The sequence below is a fragment of the Doryrhamphus excisus genome, chromosome 11, assembly GCF_030265055.1.
Source record: "Doryrhamphus excisus isolate RoL2022-K1 chromosome 11, RoL_Dexc_1.0, whole genome shotgun sequence".
Classification (NCBI taxonomy): domain Eukaryota; kingdom Metazoa; phylum Chordata; class Actinopteri; order Syngnathiformes; family Syngnathidae; genus Doryrhamphus; species Doryrhamphus excisus.
In genome coordinates, this window is record NC_080476.1 from 41,332 (window position 1) to 67,438 (window position 26,107).

General features: G+C 43.7%; 2 protein-coding genes and 1 long non-coding RNA gene across 8 annotated transcripts in view; 2 read left to right on the top strand and 1 right to left on the bottom strand.

The window, feature by feature from the left end:
* Positions 1-1,035: 1,035 nt before the first annotated feature.
* LOC131138166 (uncharacterized) lies at positions 1,036-16,805 on the bottom strand. Of its 2 annotated transcripts, none has more exons than XR_009132057.1 (6): positions 16,714-16,805; positions 12,432-12,564; positions 12,220-12,343; positions 7,722-7,816; positions 5,759-5,933; positions 1,036-1,764 (listed from the first exon to the last, which is right to left on the bottom strand). It is a non-coding gene; the product is annotated as an uncharacterized LOC131138166 (long non-coding RNA). The 2 variants fall into 2 exon arrangements; XR_009132056.1 differs by having other exon boundaries at positions 5,759-5,936.
* On the top strand, positions 1,282-24,677 carry bicd1a (bicaudal D homolog 1a). 3 transcript variants are annotated; one of them, XM_058086835.1, is made up of 10 exons: positions 1,282-1,794; positions 12,083-12,295; positions 13,509-13,661; positions 13,962-14,456; positions 17,488-17,880; positions 18,791-19,549; positions 20,183-20,334; positions 20,406-20,616; positions 22,289-22,364; positions 22,823-24,676. In XM_058086835.1, exons 1-9 carry the CDS (start codon positions 1,579-1,581, stop codon positions 22,334-22,336), a joined length of 2,640 nt encoding a protein of 879 aa, XP_057942818.1. In that variant the 5' UTR covers positions 1,282-1,578; the 3' UTR covers positions 22,337-22,364; positions 22,823-24,676. The 3 variants fall into 3 exon arrangements, with proteins under 3 accessions (XP_057942818.1, XP_057942820.1, XP_057942821.1); XM_058086838.1 differs by having other exon boundaries at positions 1,579-1,794; positions 22,279-22,364; positions 22,823-24,677; XM_058086837.1 differs by lacking the exon at positions 22,289-22,364.
* Positions 24,678-24,924: 247 nt separating this feature from the next.
* Positions 24,925-26,107, top strand: part of fgd4a (FYVE, RhoGEF and PH domain containing 4a) — a 32,477-nt gene continuing 31,294 nt past the window's right edge. For 2 of the 3 annotated variants that reach the window (XR_009132054.1, XM_058086839.1), the window contains exon 1: positions 24,925-25,152. Coding sequence is in view for 2 of the 3 variants with exons in the window: in XM_058086839.1 (XP_057942822.1) it covers positions 25,026-25,152 (127 nt within the window). In the remaining variant the exon portion in view is untranslated. The remainder of the gene's footprint in view (positions 25,153-26,107) is intronic. The other variant, XM_058086840.1, reaches the window with a different exon arrangement.

The following is a 26,107-nucleotide window of genomic DNA, read 5'->3' on the forward strand; positions in this document are numbered from 1 at the left end:
TGTGTCGGGTAACTTTAACTAAGTGAAGCAACATCCATTATAAGAATAACCTGAATTATTTTGTAAAAATACATCTCCGTTAATAATTTAGAGCATTGTTGGACATCTCTCATCATTGAAATGATCTAAAGCAGTAACTGTCCAGCGTCTTTCTGTAGTTTGCAGTACCAGGATACCCCATATTTGATTAGGGTTAGGGTTAGGCATTACTAAATGACCACTATCTGATTTATTACTGCCCAAAACAGTAGTGCTCTTGGGTGAGCCACTTTGAAATAAAAAATTATAAATAAGTTAAAAGTGACAGTGATATCTGGCCCAAAAAAATGACAAAAGGTCGTCGGAGCTGCTCCTTTCTCTGAAGACCTTTCAGGTAATTGGCAATTATAGTCAAGATAGTACAACACAGGCTTCGCTATCAACACCCTGAGATGACTAAGCTGATTCAATGTGACAAGGTTGTGAGTGCAGTTAAACTTTTCACCCTGGTCATAGCCTCTGTTTATTGCAGGGGTGTCCAAAGTGCGCCCCGGGGGCTGTTTGCGACAGTCAGCTCCGGGAAAATAATGAGGGGAAAAAAGTTGATTTATAGTAGTCACATAAAGCAGACATGCTGGATGAATGTATATAAGGCCTGAGCATAGGGGTGTCCAAAGTGCAGCCCGGGGGCCGTTTTGGGCATTTCTTATTGTCCCCCGACACGTTCTTAAAATATAATTGAACAAGAAAACTCTAAAATTAAAAGCTAACATGGAAAAGTCAGTAGTCATTTTACAAAGAAAAGGTTGTAATCTAATGAGAAAAAGTTGAAATTTCATGTGAATAATGTAATATGAGGGAAAATAACATCATTTTAGAAAAAAAATTGAAATATCAAGGAATTATTTTTTTTAAATGAAAAACAACAAATAAAGGAGATTTTTAGATGCATTAAAAGTTTGGATAAAAATAAAACTTTTTCAAATACTATTTATGAAGGAACTTTAAACATTTGGAAAATTAAAATAGGGGGAAAAGCTATTTTTAAAGTATATATAGATCAAATTTCATATTATTTGTGTATCGATATGTGTCGCTTAACAAAGTATCATCCTTTGATTTTTCACGTGACCCGTTTGGACCGGCCATGTTGATTGGTGCTGTGTTGATGGGCTGTCTTGTGCTGTCGTGTGCTCTTGAATGCTGCAGTGGAGGTCTGTCGTGATGATGAACTACACAGTACACTGGGTGGCGTTTGTAAGCTTGCACTGAGACCCGAAGGCCACCAGATGGCGCCCTTTCACCCATGAATAAGCAGAAACGACGCTGTTTTTGCTCAAAGTACACGGCTTGATTTATACGCTGCTATGGTTGTTTGTGCTTTTACCCGGTTGCTGGGGGAGCCACACAAGTATCACATCTCTTTTTAATTTGTTTCTTTCCATTTGCTGCCTAGCCTCCAGGGAAGGGGGCGGATATTCCGCATCTCCACCCTCCACCCCGCCCGCCTCTGCACTGGAGGAAGAGAGAAGGAGGAGAACCGCAGACCGACCGACTGGGCGGGAGGAGGTGACGAAGTGTGCCGGACAGTGAGGGGCGATGGCTGCCGGTGCAGGATGCGGGGAGTCGGTGGACCAGTACCGGGCCGAGGTGGAACGACTCGCCCGGGAGCTGAGCGAAGCGAACGGGGAGAAGATCCGTGCTGCAGAGTGCGGGCTGGCCGTCCTGGAGGAGAACCAGGCGCTGAAGCACAAGTGTGCAGAACTGGAGAGCGAGCAGGAAGCTCTGAGGAAGGAGTTGGAACAATTACAGGAGGTAGGAGTGCTTCACTTATTGCAGGCAGGTGAGACCAGACCATGGTCGAATGAACCCACCTGAGAGAAACAGGAAATGTGCCTTTCAACTTGACTGTGTCTCCAACAGATGAAGAACCTTTTGTTCATGCATCATCTACTCCTAAAGTCTACCACTTTTCTACCACTTTCCACATGTATTCCTTAATGTAGTGTATATTTAGTTTTCTCTAATATCCTTTCCCAGTTATATCTCAGTTATATTAATATCGTCTTTCCTGGAGGTGTTTTGTCCTCAAAAGTAGCAGCATTTGGACACCTCAGCAATTATGGCAAAAGTGCAGCAGATACTTCACTAGAGCTCAGTTCAGAGAGCGTCAAAGGACTACATTTTTCCAAGAATTCATCATTCCTGGTTCACTTCAATCTTTTAAGAGACTCGGCAAAAAATATAAACGCGTTTGTGTTTTGGCTGCCATCTTTTATGTAAAACATAGCACAACATAACTCTCTGAAAGATTGTTGACAAATCTGATAATGAAACGTGCTCATGCTAATATTGTGAATTTATTCCCCCGCTATTTTTAATGTATTCAAATAATATCGTAACTTTTTCCACAATCTAATTTTCAAAAATAGTTTTCTTGTTAAGAATGTACCTCAGGCACTTTGGCACCCCTGTGATGTAAACGATACCAGTCCTAAATGTGAGGATAAATGCATACTCTACATGTGTACATAACCTTAAGTTATTCATTTCACATATATGAGTTATTGAGGCAGTAGTTTGCAGTGCTGTAGTACTAATACTGCATTCACAAAAGCTCTTCCTAGTATTTTGTGCCGTCCTAAGCCACAAAGACAATGGTTCGCATGTTGAAATATTATCAAGTCTACCGTCCATGTCAGTTGTCATCTCTTCCTTTCCTCCTTCCTTGTGACCTCTTCCTTCTCCTGTCTACTCATCGCTCCGTGCTCTCACTCGGCACAGGCAACATTTTCCAGAGGTGATATTACTTCCACAAAAAAACACCTCCCAGTCCTATCCGTGTGTCGCACGCCTCCATCTCCAAAGCAGAGAGCGAGCTTGTTTTTGATATTGTGCTTGAAAGAAATAACGATATTTAAACAATATCCATATATTGCCCAGCCCTAAATGTCTTCTATTGTAAAGCACATTCATTGGTAAGAACGTGGATAACTTTTCTAATGCAGTAGACTGTGTACACGATGCTAGTAAATATCTAAAGACAAAGCTTTTAGCATCAACATTGTGGCAATTTGCTCTACTTGACATTCACACACCCTAACTTCCATATTTTCTCATGCAGAAGTCGTCAAAAGGGGATAAAGTATTATTAGGTCGGCTTTTCGGGGGTTCATTAAGAGCTTTTTAGTAATAGTCGCATCTCCATCAGGGACGGCTGCAAGGACTACACAGGGAATTCGTGTAGTGTTTGGGGACAGAAAGCAGATCCTCACTCTTTATTGTCTTCTGCTCTCATAGTCTTATAGTCCTTAAGCCCCCTCCCCTCATTCCCACTGCATGCCCCCCAGCCCCAGCACTCTCTCCATCCGTGTATGCCCTGGATGTTTCTGGAGTGCTGCCTAAGCCATGACAGAGGCCCATTACTGGCTGGTTCTGGCTTGTTAGTGCTGTCTCCGGGCAGATCAAGCTCTCATCGGGCACAGGAAGAAGTACAAGAAGGAGGCGGAACGGGAACAGCCTGACTGAACTTATAAACATGCCGATGTTCCAATTATCAGTATGATCGGTGAGCACAGCGTCTCTCCTGTCATGAGATTCATGTTCAATTAGTTTGGTTTTCCTCTGGCACGTAACTGCTTGAGGAACTTCTCAGACACTTTCTTCATGGATAATGTCAGCATGGCATCTGTCAAGGACGATAAGCTGTGCAGGTTTTGCACGTTTCATTCTGCCCTCAAGAAGCGCGACATCTTTGTTTTGCTTCCTGCGGCTGTCGGTATTCTTATTATATAAAATTCTTGCACGTAAATATTTGATGACTGAAGAAGAAGAGCGTTATTCCTTGCTAATGTATGGCCCAAGTACAGAGGCTGTATGAAGAACACAAATCATGGAACACGATGGAAACTCTAAAGTCAGACGCCACTTGGGTCAATATATGCTGGAGAAATATGCTGGTAACATTACAAATTCATACAGTGGTATGAATATGTATGATAGTATGATAGAGTATGTTGTTTTTGTGTCAAAAAAGTCAATAAACCGTCAGTTAATGAAATGAAAATCCTTACATTGATGCAATTGATGCAATACATCACTGGAATACTTTACCCAGTACAGTAATCTTATATTCCTTCATTATTAATAGTTATGGCAATGAAAACCATTTATAACATTCTAAATATACGTATGTCTTTGACATTATTAGAGCTCTCTAGAGATGGAATAACACCCCTATAGTATCAAACAATGTAGTATACATGTATCATCAGAGAAAAAAAAGCTATTTAAGACAGCCCAGAGGTGACCTTAAGTTGTGGCCAGTCGCTGAACAGTATCCAGTCTGTAGAAGAAGAAAGCATCTCAACCAATCAATCCTATCAATGGAAACTGTTGCTGAGCTTATCAGTGGGACTGATGGGGTGCCCAGGAGGATACATAGTGCTCATCTACCAGCATGCATTTCCAGTTTCAAACAAGAGATCACCTCTTGGTTATAAATCATTGAAACGAGAAGTCAGGGGTCATAAATCAGTCAGAGGATGCATTACAGTTTGCCTTTGCGCTCCTCTTCCATTAGCTTGCTGTGGTGGAGGAGCAGTAAAAATAGACGAAAGCAGAGGATCAATAACATCCTCAGATGGTTGTGGTACCTCCTTTCTTCCAGTTCAGTCCCCCATCCCCCTCTCCACGGCCCGTGGCCCTATGCCTGTATGCACCCACCCTTTTATATGCCCCCCCCCACCCCCACCCTCGGAGAGAAGTGGGGATTTTGCATGAATCTCACCTTTGGTGGGGTCTGAAGTGAGCTGCACGCCACATGTATGTGTTCCCATGTGGCTGTGCTAATATCCATTCAGTAGGACGGATGCAAACGGTGTTGTATTACAAACCGCAGGTGACCTTTGACCTCAGCAACAGGCCAAGTGATGCAGCTGAGCGCCTTGATACGGTCCTCAACGCCCTTTAATGTGCTACATTGTTTTGTGTGCCAGTGTTTTCATGCAGAGGCTGAGGTGAAGGTCATTCGTCAGCACCTTTTCCCCCGCATGTGGGTGTCTCGTGTCAGTAAATGCAGCAGGACAAAGGGTGGAGGGGTGGAGGGGTGTTTGGGTGCGGATGTTGTGATTGAGAGTGAGCCAGTGAGGGAGGGGCGGCCGAGCGACAGAGTGGTGGTGTGTGACTCCAGTGCATCACTCAGATCCCTTTGTTGTTTCTGCTTGTATGGTTGTGTTGATGTAATGGAGAAGAGGGCAAGAAGAGCCACCCGGGCCCCGCCTCCATAGAATGAGAGGCGGGACATAAACAGAAGAGAAGTTTCATTTTCAGCGCTTTGTATTGAGTTGTGGACTCCTATACAGCAGCTACACCCGATAAAGCTTTCTAGATCTTCCATGTTCGGCACCTCTTTCTGCAGTGCTTTCGTGGGCTTCCTGCTTCCCACCCATTTACTCCACTCCCGGCCCTCCTTTGGATAAGCCTACTCCGCTGGGATTGGTCACACTCCCAAGCGCTCCCAATCTGCAGTCCATATAAGGAAGTCCGGATCGCATCGATGTCAGTGGAACTTGGAGTTAGAAAAAACTGTAAAACCGAGCGTGCAAAGCCATCCCAAACTTTTTTAGTGCTCACACGATAGCTACGTAGTTCTTTCACAATGGCGGCGCTACTGTGATACCGAGTTTGGGTAAACATCCCTGGGTACCCTGGGTCCTCATGCAGTGCCACCCATCAAGTTACGCCGGCATCGGTCACAGAGAGGAGGCTGTGGACTCACCGTCAGTGGTATACCCCAATCTCTGGGATGGCGGCCGCTGGCTGGGTTAGGGTTAAAACTAGCGAGTCACTCATCGGAAGCCTCGTGAGTCGCTTCCACCAGTTTGCGGTGTGCCGTCTAGTCTTTCCATCGTCTGTCTTTGTCTGCCTCAGCTCCTCTTCCCCAGCAGAGAATTCTGCTGCAGAAAGGCGAGACGATGTTATCAGATGAGTCCATTGTGCATGACTCGCTTTCTCGGATGCAGCGAATACCAATACACATTCTATTTTAGTCAGGCATCGTCCGTTACATTATTATTCATTTTATTAGGGCCACAATGAAAAAGAACTAGAGAAAGGGCATAATCAGAGAGAGAGGAGACATTATAGGTCGCTTTCCACGCTGGCGACATTAGTGCTCTAATTCTTCTTCACCCCGGGCACGTTTCTAAAGGGAAAGTATCCACCCAATTTTTTCCATCATAATTTCAACTTTTTACCTGCTAAGTATTATTACCTGACTTACTATTGGGATATAGAAAATGAATTCCATACGTATTAGACTGTTTTGAGTATCATTTTAATTTGAGACACATGTATATGTACGTATGTACGTATGTACGTATGTACGTATGTATGCAGCAGTCTTACTTACATGCTACTACACATCTGTCCTGATGCTCGGAGGCAAGATAATGAATTGAAGGTTCAATCCCTACATAGACTTAAACACATTTGAATGAATGATAATGTAAGGTGAGTCATTCATAGCACACAACTATGGTGCATTCAAAGACCATTCAAAGTGTGAAATGTCAACGCTTGACGAAGAAACATAAAGCCAACATTTTCTGTACGACTTGTAAGGACTAGAAATAAGCTGTAAGATGGAGCCTATCCCAGCTGACTAGTGGCACCCAGACTATTGGCTGTATGATATGAAATATGACCTTCAGACCAGGAGAGTTTGGATGTGGGAATACATTGTCGTGAAAGAAAATGTGTGTGTGTGTGTGTGTATGTACATTTGCTTGAACCCTAACTATACATTAGCTATACCAGGGGTCAGCAACCCGCGGCTCCAGAGCCGCATGTGGCTCTTCAGCCTCTTTGTTGTGGCTCCCTTTGCAATGCTTGAATATTTTTTAACACCACAGTGGGGAAAAAGCATGTCTTTGTAATGAGTTTTAAAAAATCCAACTTTGTGTGAGTCCATGAATGCATCCTGACTGAGTTCTGACTGGTGATTGGATGAGTACAAGGATGAGCAGACAGGATGCTATTCAGTTCTCTCTCACAGGTAAACATTAAGGAAAATACTTTATAAATACTTTTCATACTTTCCCAAAGCTATTTGACAATTCTAAAAAATAAATTAGAGATCATATAAAACAGCGACATTGGAACTTCAGGTATCAGGTAAGTTTACAGTAATTTACACATATATTTATGTAAGTTTATATTTAATATAATACTAGCAAGAGTACTCCAACTTGTTTTTTTCTTATCTGAACTACTTTGATAGCCCCAAATTCCCTCCAATTTTGTTTTAAACATACTATGTTTTGCGGCTCCAGGCTATTTTTCTTTAGTGAGCAAGGGGGTGAAATGGCTCTTTTCATAATAAAGGTTGCCGACCCCTGAGCTATACATTAGCTTGATTGCTGTAAACATGGATGCCTGGCTGACACTACCGTATTTTCTGTGATTTTAGCAACTATATTTACATGGAGTTACGTCAGCACTGACTTTGTCAATCTTTGATCATACATTTGTCGACCAAGTTATTATTTACCACAAATAATCAACATCATAATCATATTTTTCTGTTTGTCCTTCCTTTCTTACCCACTTTTAGCTTTGCTGACCTCCTCTAATGACTGGCCACGTAAGCAATCCTGAATAAGTGTGTATTTTTAACTGTGTGTGTGTTGGGGGGGGGGGCTGAAGGCCATGTATGCCGTGTGTTATTGTGGTTGACTTACCGCTGGTGTCCTGGCAGGCGCATTACGAAGCATGCAGAGGGTGACGTTGGGTATGACACAGTTACAGATGGTCCAGCCTGTTAGCACTTCGCCGTCTGCACAAAACATTTCATAATTTCATGTTCATAAACCAGGCTAATTTGTTTCTTGATTTAAAAAAAATCTAAGGGGATGTACTGCTTTGTCATTGAACTGCTCAGTTAATGACCTGATCTCTTTGCCATTATGGTCAATCAGATGACCATGTCACTGAGAGGAAGCGAGATCAATTAAGAGCCATTTCTTAGTCAAATCTACCAGCCAGCAGCCCCTTCATTGTCTATCAGCCAAGCACACAATCGTCATTCTGGGAAGCCGTCCAACTTTCGTTCTCCTCATGAGCAGATTTGAGCCAAATGCAATCATTCTAACAAGACGCACCTTTTTAGCTAAAAGCGTCCCGTCCTTGGCAGCCCATCTAGTGTCACGCAGCAGATGTGGATCTTTGTCAGTCACACACATTGTCCGCTGTAAGGCCAATTAAGCCTTTTTGGGACAGTAATCCTATTATAATATACTTTTTGTAGATAAGACGGGAAAAGGCACTAAAGTGGTTTTCAGAAAAACTGATGAAAATGTTAATACCAGTTGAAAAATTGCAAGAATTTGGATTTTGCACTGTTGGATCTTAAGGTGTTTCTGAATAACGCTTCTACATGCAATTACTCTCAGTATGCAATTTATTCCAAACAACCAATAAAGTCCAATAAGCAGCCATTTTTCTGATGATTTTCACTGATGTTTCAAGGCATACAAATTATTGTTTTCTCTCACTATATAAACAACAAACTTACCAAAGGAAAGATGTGACTTTTCTATTTCACCCCCCCCCCCCAAAAAAAAATTGTACCTTTTTCCGTTCTTTAATAATCAGCAGTCGAACATAGAAAAAGTTTCAGGAAAATATCAGTTGCCGACTAGAAAAGGTAGAAAACTAGCTTTTTGTGAAGAGATAAATTTCAAGCAACATCACCACACTGCAATTTGACACCCCTGCACAACCTGAAGCCAGCAATCTAACCTTATTTAACAACACTTACAGTTTTAATGGTTAATTTAAAACTCTATCATAACTGCACAGTGAGTCAGCAATGTGTAGGGTGCTTTGTTTGCTCAACCACAGCGCCAATTTGTTATGTGCAACAAAACTGTAGGGACATTTTGCTGAACATTTTCATTGCAACCTGGGGTCTACTGGGGTCTGGACCGTAAATTCCAAGCTAAAGGAGTTTAGCCTGTGTCCAGTGAGTGAATGTTTGATATCCATGCAGCCTCTTCTAGCATCAGATGACATTTTCCACTATAACATTCCCCCATGTTACTATTTTTAACTATCAACTGTGACTGCAACGCCATGGCTTCTGGGCCCTGATCACCCAGCTTTACCCTACTTGTGCAAATGTGCCTCTCTGTGTGTGTTTTTTTATAGATGACACATCTCTTGACTTGGCAATTTTCCTCATGGCTGGAATCCACATGGGGACGTTTCCTGGTCCTTAACAAGGACAAAATATGTGTAGAGGGCATTTTCTCACAAGCTCAGCAACAAGGAATATAAATGGATATAAAATCAAATATATGAATATAATATGCAGAAATGAAATTCATTAATTACACAAATCATGTATCTTGTCATTCATATTCCTTCTATCGCCTCCTGGGTATTTTGTAGATGCTTTTATTTGGCCAGCAACACTTTGTATATTTGTCACTGTCCAAAGCTGAAAGATAAATCCAAATATTTCGTCCTCCCTGACGCAGACAGCTGAGCGGCGTTCCTGCAGGTCTCTGTCTGTGGTACTGAAATCCCTGATGTAGTCGATTGGGCCGACCATCTGGATAGGATGCCACTGTACGTGTGCATGTGTATGTGTGCCAATCATGACAACTGTGCTTCTTATGAGCTGACTAATACGATTTGGGCGTTCCATAACTTCGTCGCTACATGACTTGTAGTCGGGATTAGAGCTCAGCAGGCTGCCTTTTGGAGGACATTTCAATCACTTTTTGTGGCACATAAAAAGAATAGAGTGCATCCCGACTCAAATCCACATTTAACAGATGCTCAACTGGTGTTAAATGAATATCTGGGATTATTGATTTAAACCATCAATCCACAAGGAATAGCTAAAGAAGGCCAATGTGTGTGTTTACTCAAAATGTTCATTCCTAAATGGACTCCAAGGCAGACCTGATACGCGCTGTGAATAATGCAAGAAGGTGACGATGGATGTAAAAATAGATATGCTTACACACAACACTGCAGGGGACATCCCTGTTCCCCTGACTCCTCATTAGCAGCCTCCGCAGATGGGGAAGGTTTTTTTTACACTGGGTCCCACGTAAGCTACTCTTTCTATAGCCTGAGGGTGGGAATACATGCAGGGGCCACGCCATTGTCTGGGCTCTATCCACTGAGGCACCCCGGGCCCAGGAGCCTGAGGTTGAATGTGTTGGTGGGCTTTTGGGTCCAAAAGACCCCCCTTGCACTGACTAGGCCTGCCCTGATACAAACTTTTCACTTCCAATCCAATTTCAGTATAGCAGCCTTGAATATCAGCCCACACTGATATTGATCCGATATCAGCACGGATCATACGTACTTTATTTCTTGTTTAGGAGCATGGAGGGCTAGGAATGGCTGGATCATTTGATATTACTAAAACAGGGAATAGTCATTCATTCTTAATGAATGGGGTGTTTGGGGCATGCCCAGCTGGGAGAAGGCCCTGGGGCAGACCGAGGACACACTGGAGGGATTATGTCTCATAGGTGGACCTGGAGGAGTCTGGGCTTCCCTACTGAGAGACTTGAGGACTTGAGGGGTTGGGCAACATAGACGGGTTGTGTGCCAAGCAGGACTCAGGACACCGCTGGGGTCATCACGGTGATGGCGGCAGCACGCGTGCATTGTCAGTGTTTTCCACATAATTAGCTGGAAAATGCAGAGCTGTCACTCTGATATTTCTAGCCGACGGGAGGCTGCTGCAACAGGCCGCTCGGAGTCTTGGGAGAGCAATGAGTCATCACGTGTCACGTTCTGTGACTCCCTCGTGTGTGGAGCACTGGCCAAATGGGACACAGCGACTTTTAGGAAAATATGGATATAATATATATCATAATAGTCATGGTAGGTTCATTGGAGACTCTCTTTTGCCAGTCTGTACGTACCCTGTGATTGGATGGCGACCAATTCAGGGTGTCCCCACCTTTTCTTGTAATATCACGTCTGTGTTCTCATAATATTTTTACATTATTATCAGAATATTACAACTTTTACCCAACCACATTTTTTTCTACAATTGCAACTCTATTCTTTGTTTTGTTTGTTCCCGGTCAAAACCTTTTCCACCATCATTTTGTGAGTGACAGGAGATCAGTATATCCACTTTGCTACCTGTGTAGGCTCCAGGCTTCCAGATAACAATCTGGAAGTTATTTGTTGGACAGTTGGTGTTCAGTCCAGTCACAAATTCTCCCTTTTGTGTTGTAAATCCAGTAAGTGGGGCCCCGTGGGGCCAGCTTTTCCCTGCGGGGTTCAGCTGTGGGTGACCGTGCTGCTCGGACACTGGCAGCCGCGCCTCTGAAGTCTGAGCTCATTCAGTCAGAAAGTGCTTTGCATTAATTAAAGTTTTGTTCTTGTTATCGTTCACCGCAATCCCACCGGGGTTCCCCAGGGAGGGAGAGGGGCACGAGGCTCAAACAGCAGAATGTGTCAGACGTGCAGTTTAAATATGCATTTTTTTAAATAATAATAGACCAATAATAATCCAAGGGTTATCAAATGGTGTCGGCCTGGGACCACATTTTCGGTCATTTATTGCTATTATTATTTTTTACACATATAGTTAAGGCATTTTTATTTTAAGGATTTTTTTTTACACTTTTATTTAAGGCATTTTCCATTTTTTATTTTTACACATTTAAGGTTTTTTTCTTGTCTATTTTAACATTTTTTTTCTAAAATGCTTTACATTTTTATTTTAGTGATTATCATTTCTGTTCATTTTGTGATTGATTGATTCTTGTGTGATTGATCACAGTGAACTAGCTTCCTTGCTCAGGTGTCTCGTTGCTTGGATTTCACCCTCAGCACCTTTTATCATGACACGTCAGCTCTCGGTGCTGTGGGAACCTGTGTCAGGAAAATGGGAACAGCGTATCTATTGATCACAGTGAAACCTCATCCCTGACGGATAGAAGGCCAGTGTCGTTGAGCGGTTGCCTCGCTGACACAAGTTAGCAAAAAGTACAATCCCAAATGAGCGTGTTGATGTGGAATGATATGATACTCGACCTGACGCCACCTGTCATTTTCTCAGGCGTTTGGCCAGGCCTACAGCAACCAGCGGAAGGTGGCCGAGGACGGTGAGAGCAATGAGGAGACGTTACTGCAGGAGTACGCCTCCAAGGAGGCGAACTACATGACTCGGATGTTGGAACTGCAGACGGAGCTGACCTTGAGTCGTTCTGTGGCTTCCAATGCACAGTCAGAGAATGAGAGGCTCAACGGACTCGGGCAGGAGCTGCGAGAGGTGAGTTTGCAGAGAAGGTTTCTCCCCAGATCAATGTGAGAAGATGAACTGAAAATGAATTGATAACTACGGCGGTTAGCTCAAGATATTTAATGATACAGTTTTGCATCAAAATTGGCTTCTTTCTTCTACTCACCAGCGTAGTCATCCCTGAGCACATTCCACCAGTCGCCAGCAAGTATAGATGGGTTCCACTGTCCCTGATATCTTTTCTCCGTAGCTGCTGGTGGAATCCTTCCCATGCTCATCACTCACTTCCCCACAGAAATCTAGATGGGAATACAAAAAGTGTATCTTCAGTGACGTATTGCAGCCAAGGGTTTGGAGGTTTGCCACCAGCTGCTTATAATTATCTGACAAATAACAGACCGTATTCAGCCACAAATCAGCGTGATTCAATATTTATTTAAAAAAAACGTGACAATTCCGGAATTGGAAGCACAAAGTGGCGACGGATTAAAAACATGACACGGTGTATATGGGACCATTTGCCTACAGTATGCACATGCATGCCTGCTGACACTGTGGCGGGCAACACAGGAGTTCGAGTCGGGGTCAGACACGGGGGCCACGACCCCATTGTGGGGGGCAAATCCAGTGCTAAGCTGCAAAATCAGCTAAATGCCCCGAGCTCGGCAGGGGCACAGTTGGTCAGGCTAATTGCGTACACCATTAAAACCATGTGTTTACTTTAAAATGCCTAGAAAAAACTTCCATATGCGCTGCAAAGCCATGATTACACATCACGTCTATTCCCCCATTCAAACGTGCGTAGCTGCATACAGTGTACTCGTACTGTAAGGCCTTCAAAGTTCAGCCTCTAGCTTCAAGAGTTTAGGAGACGCTGTCAGCTACTGTAAGCCTCAAATTGTTTCATAATGATCTTCATTTTTTTTTTAGTTCAGTGTCTGTATCTTGCAGCATTGTCCGCGGTCATCCTACACACACGCAGACATTATGAAACTCTGCCAGGAGAATACCATCCCCAAGACTGGATTTATTAGAATGAGGTCTGCGTATGCATTATATTCATCTGCAACCATAACAGCCAACACAAACATCCAAAGAGGCCATATACTATATGTTTACAGTCACTGCTAATGTACATCATGTATTTGCAGTGTATTCATTGTTCTTATTATGTATTCAACTGCTCTATGCAAACCACGACAGCCTGATGGAATGTGTCCCTTTGTCTCTTCCTGTGCCTCAGAGCAACGAGATGCTGGAGCTCCAGAGGAGCAGGATGCGGGAGGAGATCAAGGAGTATAAGTTCCGAGAAACCCGGCTGCTTCAGGATTACACGGAGCTGGAGGAAGAGAACATCACCTTGCAGAAATTGGTCTCTACGCTCAAGCAGAGCCAGGTCAGTGCTGAGGCCATGTAATACCTGGATGAGGGATTTGACCCTCTGTACACCATGCAGTATGTGCGGGACCACTTACAATTGCCATGGGGCTGTCTGCTAAGCTGTTGTTACCACATGCATCTTTACTAGCCTGAGCCCACCTAAGACGAGGTCATGGACCAAAAATGTCAGTTATTGCTGGAAGATGATAGCACTCAGACAGCAATCAAAGGTATTGCTCTGTCGCCCCAGCTTCTCCTGTTATTTGGACTTGTGTTCCTTTTATTGAATTCCTCTAAAATACCTGTTTGTCCTTAGGTGGAGTATGAGGGTCTCAAACATGAGATTAAAGTGCTGGAGGAAGAGACGGTTCTTCTGAACAGCCAGCTTGAAGACGCCTTACGTCTGAAAGAAATCTCTGCGGGACAGTTGGAGGAGGCCCTGGATGCCCTCAAGAGTGAGCGTGAGCAGAAGAATAATCTGAGAAAAGAGCTGGCCCACCACCTCAGCCTGAGCGACAGCGTCTACGGAGCAGGCGCCCATATCGCCCTCACTGTCACCGGCGTGGAAGGCCTCAAGTTCCCAGATGAGGCCAGTGGAAGCGGCGGCGCCAACAGCGCCGTTCCTACTGCCAACGGCAACAATGACGACTGCAGTTGGCACAACGGCCACCTCCACACAGGTGCTGTGTTGGCAAAAATGAATGGAGATTACCGACCTGGACGGAAAAGCGAAGGTCTGCACCCAGTGCCGGATCTGTTTAGTGAGCTCAACCTGTCTGAGATGCAGAAGCTCAAACAGCAGCTGATACAGGTCAGTGAAGACATGCTTTAACCATGCTTGTCCATGCTTAAAGTCCCGCCTAATTCCACATGTCACGAGACGAGATTGGGTCCACGAGACGAGATTTTACCATTTTAAGGAAAGCACAATGAAAAAAATAAGACTGGGAACCGCGTCACAAAACAAGACATTTTTGAGACCAAATAAACCCCAAATGTTATGATAATATCTAATCCGAAACAATACCAATATATGATAATATTGCAATATTTCTTTTAATATGTCCTCTTTCAAGTTGTAGCCGTTTGTAACACGTATCATCTCACAGGCAACTCGTACTGTCAAACATTTGCAGCATTTCTTGAAATGCTGTCTTTTCAACTGTATTATAGACCAGTATTATTTTCTTTTTTTAATTAGGCCTACTGGCTCATTCGTGTTGATGGGCTCACCTTGCTCGTTATCAGTATTCCCACTCGGTAGCTGTGCTGTTTGGCTTTTTTCCTCCCAACTTCTACGTTTTGCTAAAGCAGATTTTATAATCAGAATCAATTCAAATAAAAACCCACACACAACAGGAAAGGCACCACGACACCTCGCTAGTTTCTTTAGTTTGATGCTTGATGCTTTAAAACTCATCAGTTAAAAACAATGTAAAAAATTGTGATAATAATCGCGATCAGACAATACGAAAAATACATTGTGATCACTTTTTTTTTCCTTCACACCCTAAGTTTCACTGTATAATGCTGTTTCAGAGCATAAAGAGTATGCATATGGCTTTATACCACTGAGACATTGGTTGGTTTAATTAGGCCCCACTTGGTGTTCACAGTGGCTAAGACATACTAATGCATCCACTGAAGCTTTAAAGCCCATAATTACATAATAATTGCCTACATACCCATGATAATTAAACATTTCTGACGGACACGAAAAACAAATTTTCCTTTTAATGCCAGCTGATATAGCAGCAGCATCACACTGGGAAATCATTTCAATGACGTCTAAAGTCCCTGAAGCTGTTATTCTGGGCAGGGTTTGGAATGTCGAACACGACCAAAGTCTGTTCAATTATATAAGACATGTTGGCATTTGCCATGTCGATGCAAAGAGCTTAGCAGCAGCAGAGATGACAGTTGTGAGGCATCTGCGTGAGCCATCGGGAGTCCTGTCAGTGTGAGAAGGATGCGGCGGGCGCAGGGACGGGACACGGAGGCGCCCAACAGATACGCTGGCGTCTTCAGGCAAGACGCCAGAAATAGACATGAAACTTTTTCCAAATGGTAAGTATTCTTATGACAAAAGCATTGAAGAACACGTGGTCATAGAATAATAAGTAATGAGGTAGTGGACAATATCGGACATCTCCAGTAATTTATAATGAGGCTGGAATCATAAAGAGGGAATACAAGACAGCAGATGACATAGCATGAAGAGTTTCTCAGCCCAATGCCGATTTCTCTCTAAACATGATTATACTCTAATCCATTTTCTATTTAGAGTTGATGCTGGCATTGTTATGCTTCTAATGGATAGGAGTCTTTTATAATACAAAAAAATCAATACGCTCTTTCTCAGGCTAGACAGTCATTAGACACATCTCAGGTTTTCCTGTATATTTACTCATTCACTGTCAGCAATTTTCAAAAAAAGGGCTGCATACATTTTGGCTCCATTTTTTAGGTATCTTTCAACACGGTGTTTTAGGACTACAGAAACATTGAAACTATGTAAGGAAACGTTAGGATTCTCTTCTTTCATCAGAAAAAACAGCTGTTTCTCTTTATGAATGGGCAGTAGAACATAGGGTGGTTTCGGCTAAAACACCTGAGAAAGAGCACTGATTTTTGCCACAGAAACAGGGCAAAACATTAAAAACCTGGACACACATACACTTATTATTCATGTGTGAGGAAAATAAATTCAGTGCACCCGGAAGTTGAGGTCAGTGTACCCGGAAAGCACCAGACGCTGCGGATACAATGACTTCCTGTCTTCAATTTCAGAAGAAAATCAAAAACTCAATCGTGCTAAAACTCCAATTTACCATGCAAGTACGGTGATTTGTTGTAAATGTACTCAGAATGATACAAAATGAGTCATTCTCTCCCAAGTATGAAGTTTCCATAGCATAGTCCATAAAACTTAAAATATCGTAAGTAGCTGAACCATTGGCGGGCTTCCTGTAAACAAACAGTTTTAGGTGTCTTCCGGTTACACAGAAGTTATTTTTCACACCCACACACATTGACGCTGAATAATATAAGTTTAAGAAAACGTCTACCTCCGTGTGAAAGATGGTTCGTGTGTGTCGGCGCGAAACTTCTCTCTTCTTCATAGCCAAGCTGGTGCTGCCGATCGGAGTAAAATAGAAATGTTGCCCCCTGTTGGGACAGAAGCACATTACCTTCAAGTCTGAAATTCTCACACAAAATGCACAAGACTTTGATCTGAAGCTCCCGCGGAAACAAGCAAAAGACGGCGATAGACGTCTTTGATATTGATGTTTTGTTCGGATGTCTTAGCGTATATTAACCTACATCAAGTTATCCTTAAAGAAAAACTGCACATATTTGTGGACTATTATATTATTATTTGCATTGGATACTCTTAGCTCCCTTTTTAACTTGTTTTTATATCTTTAGAACAGAAACGAGAAGACAGGTGTGATCATGTCTGACATAAACTGTGGATGATGGACAAAATTTCCCCCCAAAGTGCAGTTTTCCTTTAATGCATGAACGTACCAAATTGTTCGGCACAGTTAGAAACAGTAATATAAAACTTGGAATACAAATAATTGCACTGCAATAATGTTTCACCTTTGTTGGTTTGTAAATGTAAAGTGTAAGCAGGTCACACTGATAATTATTTACGTAAGTGCTTATCAACAGTGTCTGACCGTTTCATTATCTGCATTTATGGCTGTTGAAAGGATATATGTTGATTGTTTATGTTGTGCTCCCTTTCTTTTTGGACTGTCAATGAATAATACATGCTTAAAGTTGTGATAATTATGAATAATAAGAACTTCATTCCATACCATGCTGTCATGCAGGTGGAGCGTGAGAAAGCAGCCCTGCTCATGAACCTGCAGGAGTCGCAGACCCAGCTGCAGCACACACAAGGCGCCCTGACTGAGCAAAGCGAGCGCGTCCATCGCCTCACGGAGCGCGTCAACGCCATGAAGCATCTCACCGGGGGCAAAGAGCTGGATGACTCCCGGGAGAGTGAAAAACCCGAGGGAGGATCGTTGTCACCGCAAGCCAATGGTCATGGTGATGTGGACATACATGGCTTTCAGGTCCTGGAGTGTAAGTACAAGGTGGCAGTGACTGAAGTGATCGACTTGAAAGCGGAGCTCAAGGCCTTGAGGGAGAAGTACAACCAGGCCGTGGAGGGGCAAGGAGGCGCTCACTGTAATGACAGAGTTCAAGCGCTGAGCGAGCAGGTTTGTCTTGGGCCCCAAAAACAGAAAATAAATGTGTTTATTGTATTCATGTTAATGGAATTATACAATACATAACAATGTTCTATTAATAATATATTGGCCGACCCTTAGCAGCAACTGCAATCAAGCCTTTGTGATAACTTGCAATGAGTCTCTTCCAATGAGTTACTTTTATGTCAAATGTAATGGGACACACGTCTTCCAAAGTTTTCAACTTTTGTCCCATCAGACCACAGAGTATTTTCCAAAGTCATGGCACAAGCCTTAATGTGGTTTTGGTCTTGGAGCTCATCCATGTAAGCCGTTGTTGCCCAGTTGCTTTCTTATGGTGGAGTCATGAACAAGGACCTTAAACTGAGGCAAGCGAGGCCTGCAGTGTTTTGGATGTTGTTGTGGGGTCTTTTGTGACCTATTGGATGAGTTGTTGCTGAGCTCTTGTGGTCATTTTGGTTGGCCGGGCCACTCCTGGGAAGGTCCACTGTTCCATGTTTCTGCCGTTTGTGGGTAATAGCTCTGACTGTGGTTTGCTGGAGTCCCAAAGCTTTAGAAATAATCATCTCAGTTGTATTCTCACACGAGGCCATGTAGGTTAGGATTTTTTTCTCCATTAATAATAATTAAAAATGCATTTACAATTGCTGTCATTGACTAATATTTACATTCGTTTGACCATCAGTACTTCCCCGCCTATTCATTGCGCCTCACTCATCTCACTTTTTAATGTAGTTAATGTCCTACTGCACTCCAACAACATCTCTATAATATAATAATTACTAGGATTTGTTTATTTATGCACAATATGGAAGCAATATTAGATCAGATAGGGCCACGCTTGTCTGTAATATCATTGCAGATACATATGCTATGCACTGTATAGCGGACAATTAACCTGCGTTAATATTTCATTCAGATAACTCGATTGGAGAGCAGCTGTCGCGAAGGCCGCGAGAGGGTGTCCAGTCTAGAGGCGGAGCTACGAGCGGCCAGCAGTACCGCCACGGAGAGCCAGGGCATGTTGAACACCGCACAGGACGAGCTGGTGACCTTCAGCGAGGAGCTGGCGCAGCTCTACCACCACGTGTGTCTGTGCAATAATGAGACACCCAACCGCGTCATGCTGGACTATTACCGCCAGAGCCGAGTCACACGCAGCGGCAGCCTAAAAGGTTCAGAAGACCCCCGAGCTTTGCTTTCACCTCGCCTGGCTCGACGCCTGGCCGCGGTCTCGGCTCTGTGCTCCCCCGAGGCCCCGCGTACCCCCATGGACTCCCCGTCTAAAGAAGCTCATCACAGCGATGCGACCACCAACGCTGTGGAGGCTCCAGCTCACCACAGCAGCCCCACCCGCCACCCCATCATCTCCACTGTTGCCAGTTTGTCTCCATGCCCGTCAGCGGTGCCCTCTGAGGCTGGGGGAGACTTGCGGAAGGAGCCCATGAACATCTACAACCTGAACGCCATCATCAGAGACCAGATCAAGCATCTGCAGAGGGCCGTTGACCGCTCACTGCTTCTGTCCAGGCAGAGGGCTGCAGCTCGAGAGTTAGCTCCCATACTTGATAAGGACAAGGAGTCATGTTTGGAGGAACTCCTCAAGCTCAAGTCCCTGCTCAGCACCAAGAGGGAGCAGATAGCCACACTCAGGCTGGTTCTGAAGGCCAACAAACAGGTAAAACCTTTCTTCATGCCACAAAAAGATCTTACAAAGTAATAGCCAGCCTCTGGTGGAGATCCAGTATGTTTGCCTTCACCCTCGACTAGCGTGTTGTCTAAGAAGATTAAGCTGAATTGTTTCGATGACTTTGTTTTGTTGAGCAGAAAAGGGCTGCGTGATGCTGATGCTGAGTTGCCATAATACGGGGCTTCAGTGGAGCTCCTGGCTGATGTCCTGTTCTTTAACCTACAGATACAGTAGATCGCCACTGTGGCGGATGGCAAAAAAGTTATGAAATACACATTACGATACAACCACACACAGACACAGGGGTCGCCAGCCAGTCCGTGGCGGTTATAAATTCCATAATCATACGTTTTATGTATTTATCTTTACACCACGCACCTTGCAGGGCAGCTAAGGGTCCTTCTTGTAGGACCAATGGCACCTCCCAGGCATCCGGGTAGTCTGTGTGTGTTGGTGATAAAAGACAGCAGACATTAGACGTGATGCCAATGTCAGATGTGAAGTGTAAAGGCCGTCAAACGTTCCAAATGAAAGCATGATCACCTCTGAGCCGGGAGAGCCACCAGTATTAATTATTAGTATTATTATATAGCAGTATATAAGCGACTGTCCACACTGCAGACGGCTGAGGTGGCACTGGCTAATCTGAAGAGCAAGTACGAGAACGAGAAGGCCATGGTGACAGAGACGATGATGAAGCTGAGAAACGAGTTGAAGGCTCTCAAAGAAGACGCCGCCACCTTCTCCTCTCTCAGGGCCATGTTTGCCACAAGGTGAGTCCGCACGTCATCGGTGAGGAACAGGATTAGTATGTTGATTTCCCTCCGCTCTCGTCCTTCTGCAGATGTGACGAGTATGTTACCCAGCTGGATGAGATGCAGAGGCAACTGGCTGCAGCAGAGGACGAGAAGAAGACGTTGAACTCCCTCCTCCGCATGGCTATACAGCAGAAACTGGCTTTGACGCAACGCCTGGAAGATCTGGAGTTTGACCACGAGCAGATCCATCGAGGCCGCGGCGCTAAGGTGCCCAAAATAAAAAGCAGCCCTCCCAAAGTAAGTGGCATCTCCACGTACGTGCTGTTATACGTGCAAAAATGGGGAAAATCGGAAGAGACATGCACGTGGCCCACACAGATTTTCAAACCCGCCAAGCCTTGTTGCAAGGGTCAACAGAGGAGGAGGGCGTGACCCTTACGTGCGTCGCAAGTTTAATACTACATTGTCTAGTATCAGTCCAGCTGTACACTCTGATGTCTGTAGACGCACGACGGCTGCTCACGTAGCGTATCCGACATTAATGCGCCGTATCCGGCCATGGAGGGCAGCTCGTCCAGCTGTACACGCTGGCTCTTCCGGTCACGATAGCTGTAGGTGCCGTAGGGAGCCAGTACACCCATCTTACAATCAAAGTCAGTGGGCTGCACGAGCCTCGAACGATGCCATGCCCGTATGAGCCTCGAAGTAAACAAAAGCAAAAATGACTATTGGCTGTCAGTCAAATCCTTTGTTTTTGTCTCCAAAGCACTCCAAGTAATTTATTCCCTGAGCTCGTGGACAATCTATAAATATAACAGCATTTGTACAAATGAACACAGAAGAGAACTGGATAATATTGGGAGGATTGTTGACTACATGGGGAGGCCTTCAAGTACACTTTTCCACGAGTAGGGCTGTGTAATGTTTGTTCAACAGTATGCAGTGCCCCCCTGTGGCCAAACATGTCAACTGCATCTCTTAACATGAAAATATAAATATAGTGCTATTTAGTCATTTTATTGTGTGTAAGAAACAAATAGAAGTGTATCAAACAGAAACGGAAATATCGTTTTTCTTGTTCCATAATGTATAGTAGTAGGCAAACATGACGTAACCTAATTAGGTGTTCTTTCTCGTTTTATTGAGAGCATGTTATTATTGGATGTAAGTGTGGGAGAATGGGTATAACATTCCAAATATCACCAAAAATGCTGCTTTGTTCGGGTGAATGTTCCCTATTTAAGCTGGAATGGATGTGTGTAGCATGTTTTTTGTATGATACTGTACAACGGAATGCAGTGATGCATGTTCGATGTGCATGTTTGCTTTGTACTTTATGTATGTTTATTTCGCCAGTCCACAGGCTCAATAGGGGCCACTCTGTCCGTCTATGTGTCTCTCATGAGCGTATCGTAGGATTTCTCACAAAAGGTCATATAAGCTGTCACCTAAGCTGACATTTTGGGGGTGACTTGAATAAACCAAGAATAAATCCTAGAACCAAAGATGGTTGCACATCATGGCTTTTTCACCAAGGGTGTCCAAAGTTAGTCACATAGTGAAAAATGAAAAGACAATATTTTGATATTTAAACTCTATGCTACCAAAACGACCTGAGTTCTTTTATTTTTGGTTTATATAATCGCATCAAACATGCTCTTGTTTATTGTAGAGTTGCATCTCACGCAAAAAAACATAAAAGAAAGCCATATCGATACGTCTCTGGGAGCGAATGTTATTCTTGTTAGAAGACTGCAAACTTTGCCATTTTAACACTTTGGGCGCCCCTGGTTTACTCCGACAGTGACACTGGTTGCAGGAAAATAGAAATTAAGACTCTGTGCTTCCATTTTGATACAAATTCCTGCCAAAATTCTTGTGAGAGCACATTCCCCTGTTTTGTCTGTTTGTGTGTAAACCCTGAGTGTCACCACTGTGTGTATCTGTCTAATTTATCAGTTTCTTATAGATTGTCAGCAGCCTGCTTCCTCAGTATCGTCATTCTACTCACAACTAAGGCGAGGGAGAACCTCCCTAAGCCGCAGGTAACATGCTGTAGTAGTGCATGGAGTAGACTGTCTGTCCGTCCGTCCGTCTGTCTGTCCGTCCGTCTGTGAAGCCGCTGACAGATCTCAAGGCATGTCTACTTTTCAACCCTGTTTTGTATTGAAACGTTCCCGATCAGCAGCAGTGAATTAGGGCTCGGTAACAGAATATGACATATAATCACAAGGCCATGTTTATGCTTACAAATGCATAATTGAAGCAAAAGGTGTGTAAAATGTGCTTAATGTGAATGTTTTTGGAGTAATAATAGACCCCGGAACAGCATTATTTATTCATCGATTTTAGCTGACTTCCATGATGGTCCTCACGAATGAGTGGAAATGAATAGTATGTTCCAGTGTGTTTGTGATAAGACAATACTTCCTGCCTTACAACCCTTCAAGCCTCGGTGCCCCTTTCACTGTGACCCCCCCTTTGTGTTTCTGCATCCCCGTAGTCCTAGATTTAGGTCTGGCTTCCCGGAACACAAAGCGGTTCTGTCCAGCAGTCGGATCCCTCTATCCCCATGTGACCTTCGGAACTGCCTGGCCCGTGGACCCCAGCACCCAGGCACCTAACCCAGGCCCGGTTCCAAGTCATGTGACCGTTCCACCACCTTGGGGCGGACGAGGAATAGGAATGTGACAAATACAAATCTTTGTATTTATTAGGACTGATAATAATGGTGAGTATTTATTTATTGGATATTTATTACAGTATTACTTCTTTCCTCGCTCCTTGACTGTACCGCAGTAAAAGTCAGTACTCCAAGGTTGGATGATCAGTCAAAAACTGCATTGGAAATACTTTGATTGCCATCCAACTAGTAGAGTCGGTGACAATGGAAGCATTCCTTGGGTGGTGATGGCTGGATTGAAAGGAACCTCCTAACCTCACGAGTCTTCTTTGGATGCTTGGATGCTTTTTTTTTTTTAGATATATGAAAATATTTTTTGCAAAGCATGAGATTTTTTATAACTTATTTTCTTTTTTTCATTGTATAGCAGACTCCAGAGATGTTAGTTCACGATAGGCGGATGTTTGATATCATTCTTTTCTTTATTTTAAACTGCACAGGGTCATGTGACCACGTAGGGACCAGACCTCCCGTTTTTTTATTACTCTGAAACAACGTGCTGTTCTTTTAAGCAGGGGTCGGGAACCTTTTTAAAATGTATTTCCGTCAAAGCCATATCATGTTTTTTAACGTTGAATTCAAGTAAATGCGTGCATTTTGAAGTATGATCATGAGTCGTGGATTTTCTTCTTATTAATAACGTTCTACTGAAGCTAACCAGGAATATCTCACGGTGCTCGTCGGTATCCCTTGTCTTTCTGTGTCAAAAAAGGTTTTGCTCAGCAGAATTAGCTACTGTTTGATAAAAGGATGGAAATTGACCTGTCTGTGACCCGGGTAGGCTATTGCACCATCCAGTCATAATCATGTTTTGGCTTATTTTTAGGTATAAAAACATCTCAATTTAAGATTAACAATGGTTTCAGCAGGTGTTAAGAAACGTGTGAGAGCCGATGCAGTCACATCGTTGGTTCCCTACTCCTGCTTTAACGGTGGCAACATGTCGTGTATTTTTGTCCAAGTTCTTCCATTCTTATCGTCTTTTCTCAACCCGTATGGTATGGTCCACATGAAAGCCCGACCATCCGCTTCCTCCACGATGTATGCAGTACTGTCCAAGCACAATTGTACATGCCATATGCATCACAGCGATGATCCAGCTGTGATGTGCTTCAACCTTCACCCTTCCTACACCCTTCATCACGAGGGAACTACCCAGGCCGTTTTATTTCCATAGCACCAACTTCCAACAGACCTTATCTCAAGGCACTTTACACCTGGAGCAGGTCTGGGACCACGCCCCTCATGCATTAACCATCCAATTCCGATGAGGTAAAACACCCAGCAGTGTTTCTAAATGGCTCTTGTTGTTGTTGTGTGAATTTGTGGTCCAAAAACATTCCCATTGTGTTTTCATGGAGGCTCGCAGGTGACCCAGCCTCCTTTGCCCGTTTGCACAATAAAGCAGGATAGATGGCGAGTGATGGAGCATCTGTTTTTACAGTAAGAATAGTCCTACGTTGAGGTCCTCCTTTTAAAACGGCATTTTAATTGCTTTCACAATTAAAGAACAGAAAGATTTGGGTGGTGTTTTTGTTCTATTTTTGGCATTTAACATGTTAAATGTTAACTCATCAATGTGCCTTGACAAATGTGATGGTGGTCACTTTTGATTGACACATGTAGAATGGAGTGGTGATTCTACTATTTTATTACTTGACAAAAAATATTGTATCAGGAAACAAAAGTAAAGCTCACATATGTGCAAGTAGGTTTTACCTGTGTTACCTGGAGGTGTGGCCGTATGGTTCTCCTGCCGTCCACTAGGTGGCGGTAATGCGCCCTAAGAAGAAGAAGAAGTCAGGTATCTTCCACTGTTATTTGTACACTTGTTTTAGAGCTCTGCTCAGGCCACATTGGAAATATTGGGCGGGGTGAGTTGGTGGGCGGGGCCAGTGTGACCCTCCGGCGTGACGTCACTCGAGCCAGACGCCATTGACACACCTGACAGAGACACAGCTGTGCTGGAGCAGATGTTGTACCGTCTGTCGTCATTTTATTGTTTATTGTAACGTTCCCGTGGATGTTCCCGAATGAGCCCGCCTTAAGTATTTCCATGCTGGAGCGGTGTTTGTTCGACAACAGCATGGAGGGCTTCAGCAGAGTCGCTTTCCGCAGGAAACAACGAAGTCTGGATGTCGAGGATCCAGGTGAGCTGAGAAGTTACACTTCCGACTTCATTTTTACGAGTTGGCTTTTGTCGGTGTTGCGAAACAGCAACACACCTGCAACTTCATGGCACAGCAAGTATGAAGGTTCGCAGGCAAGTCCCAGCCTGTTGTCTGAGCATCTACAGGCTGCAGACTAGCTTGTCTCTGGAGAACATGCCCAGAGGACGGGTACCTTATCACTGTGCTGTTTTGGCTTGGTACGTTCTTCAATAGTTACATTGTAGCAGACTAGTCCTCGCAGTGTTGAAGTAGTGACGCAGTTCCTGTAAGTCAACTCCTGTTAGGGCAAGGAACCTGGAACACATCATGTGTAAACATGCAAGGAGGAACATTACCTGCTCTTTCATGGCGACCTACGGACTCACAGTACATGCAGACATCAGGGGCGCCACTAGGTTCTGAGGACAGGGGGGGCTTAGCCCCCTGGAGATGCACAGGATATGAATGAATGAAGTAGACATTCAAACAAAATCCCCAAAACAAATAAGGAAGAAGAAGCGGGATATAACTTTGCCACTTTTGGACAGATTTAGTAGAGATACTCAATAGTTTTAGGCCACCATTAAATGTACACAAGTACACACAATCTACACTGCAAAACCGCTGTTCAAGCTCTGCAACCATTCTGTCCAGTGGACAGTCATCAATCGTATCATAATCATGATTATATTATTCATTAGCCTATTATTATTACTATCATCATTCTTCTTCTTCATTAGTATTAGCCTGCTTATTAGCCAACTGTTGTATGATGAGGGTATACTAAACAAACGGCAACATTGGTTTGCATCCTGCCATGATTATCTTGGAGGCATGATGAATAAATATAAAGAATCCCATTGACTGCCAGCCTCTACAGTGCAGCTTGTTGTTTCCAGCATAAACAGTTGGTGGTGGTGGTGCTGGGACTTTATCAGTGTACCATAATGGAGCT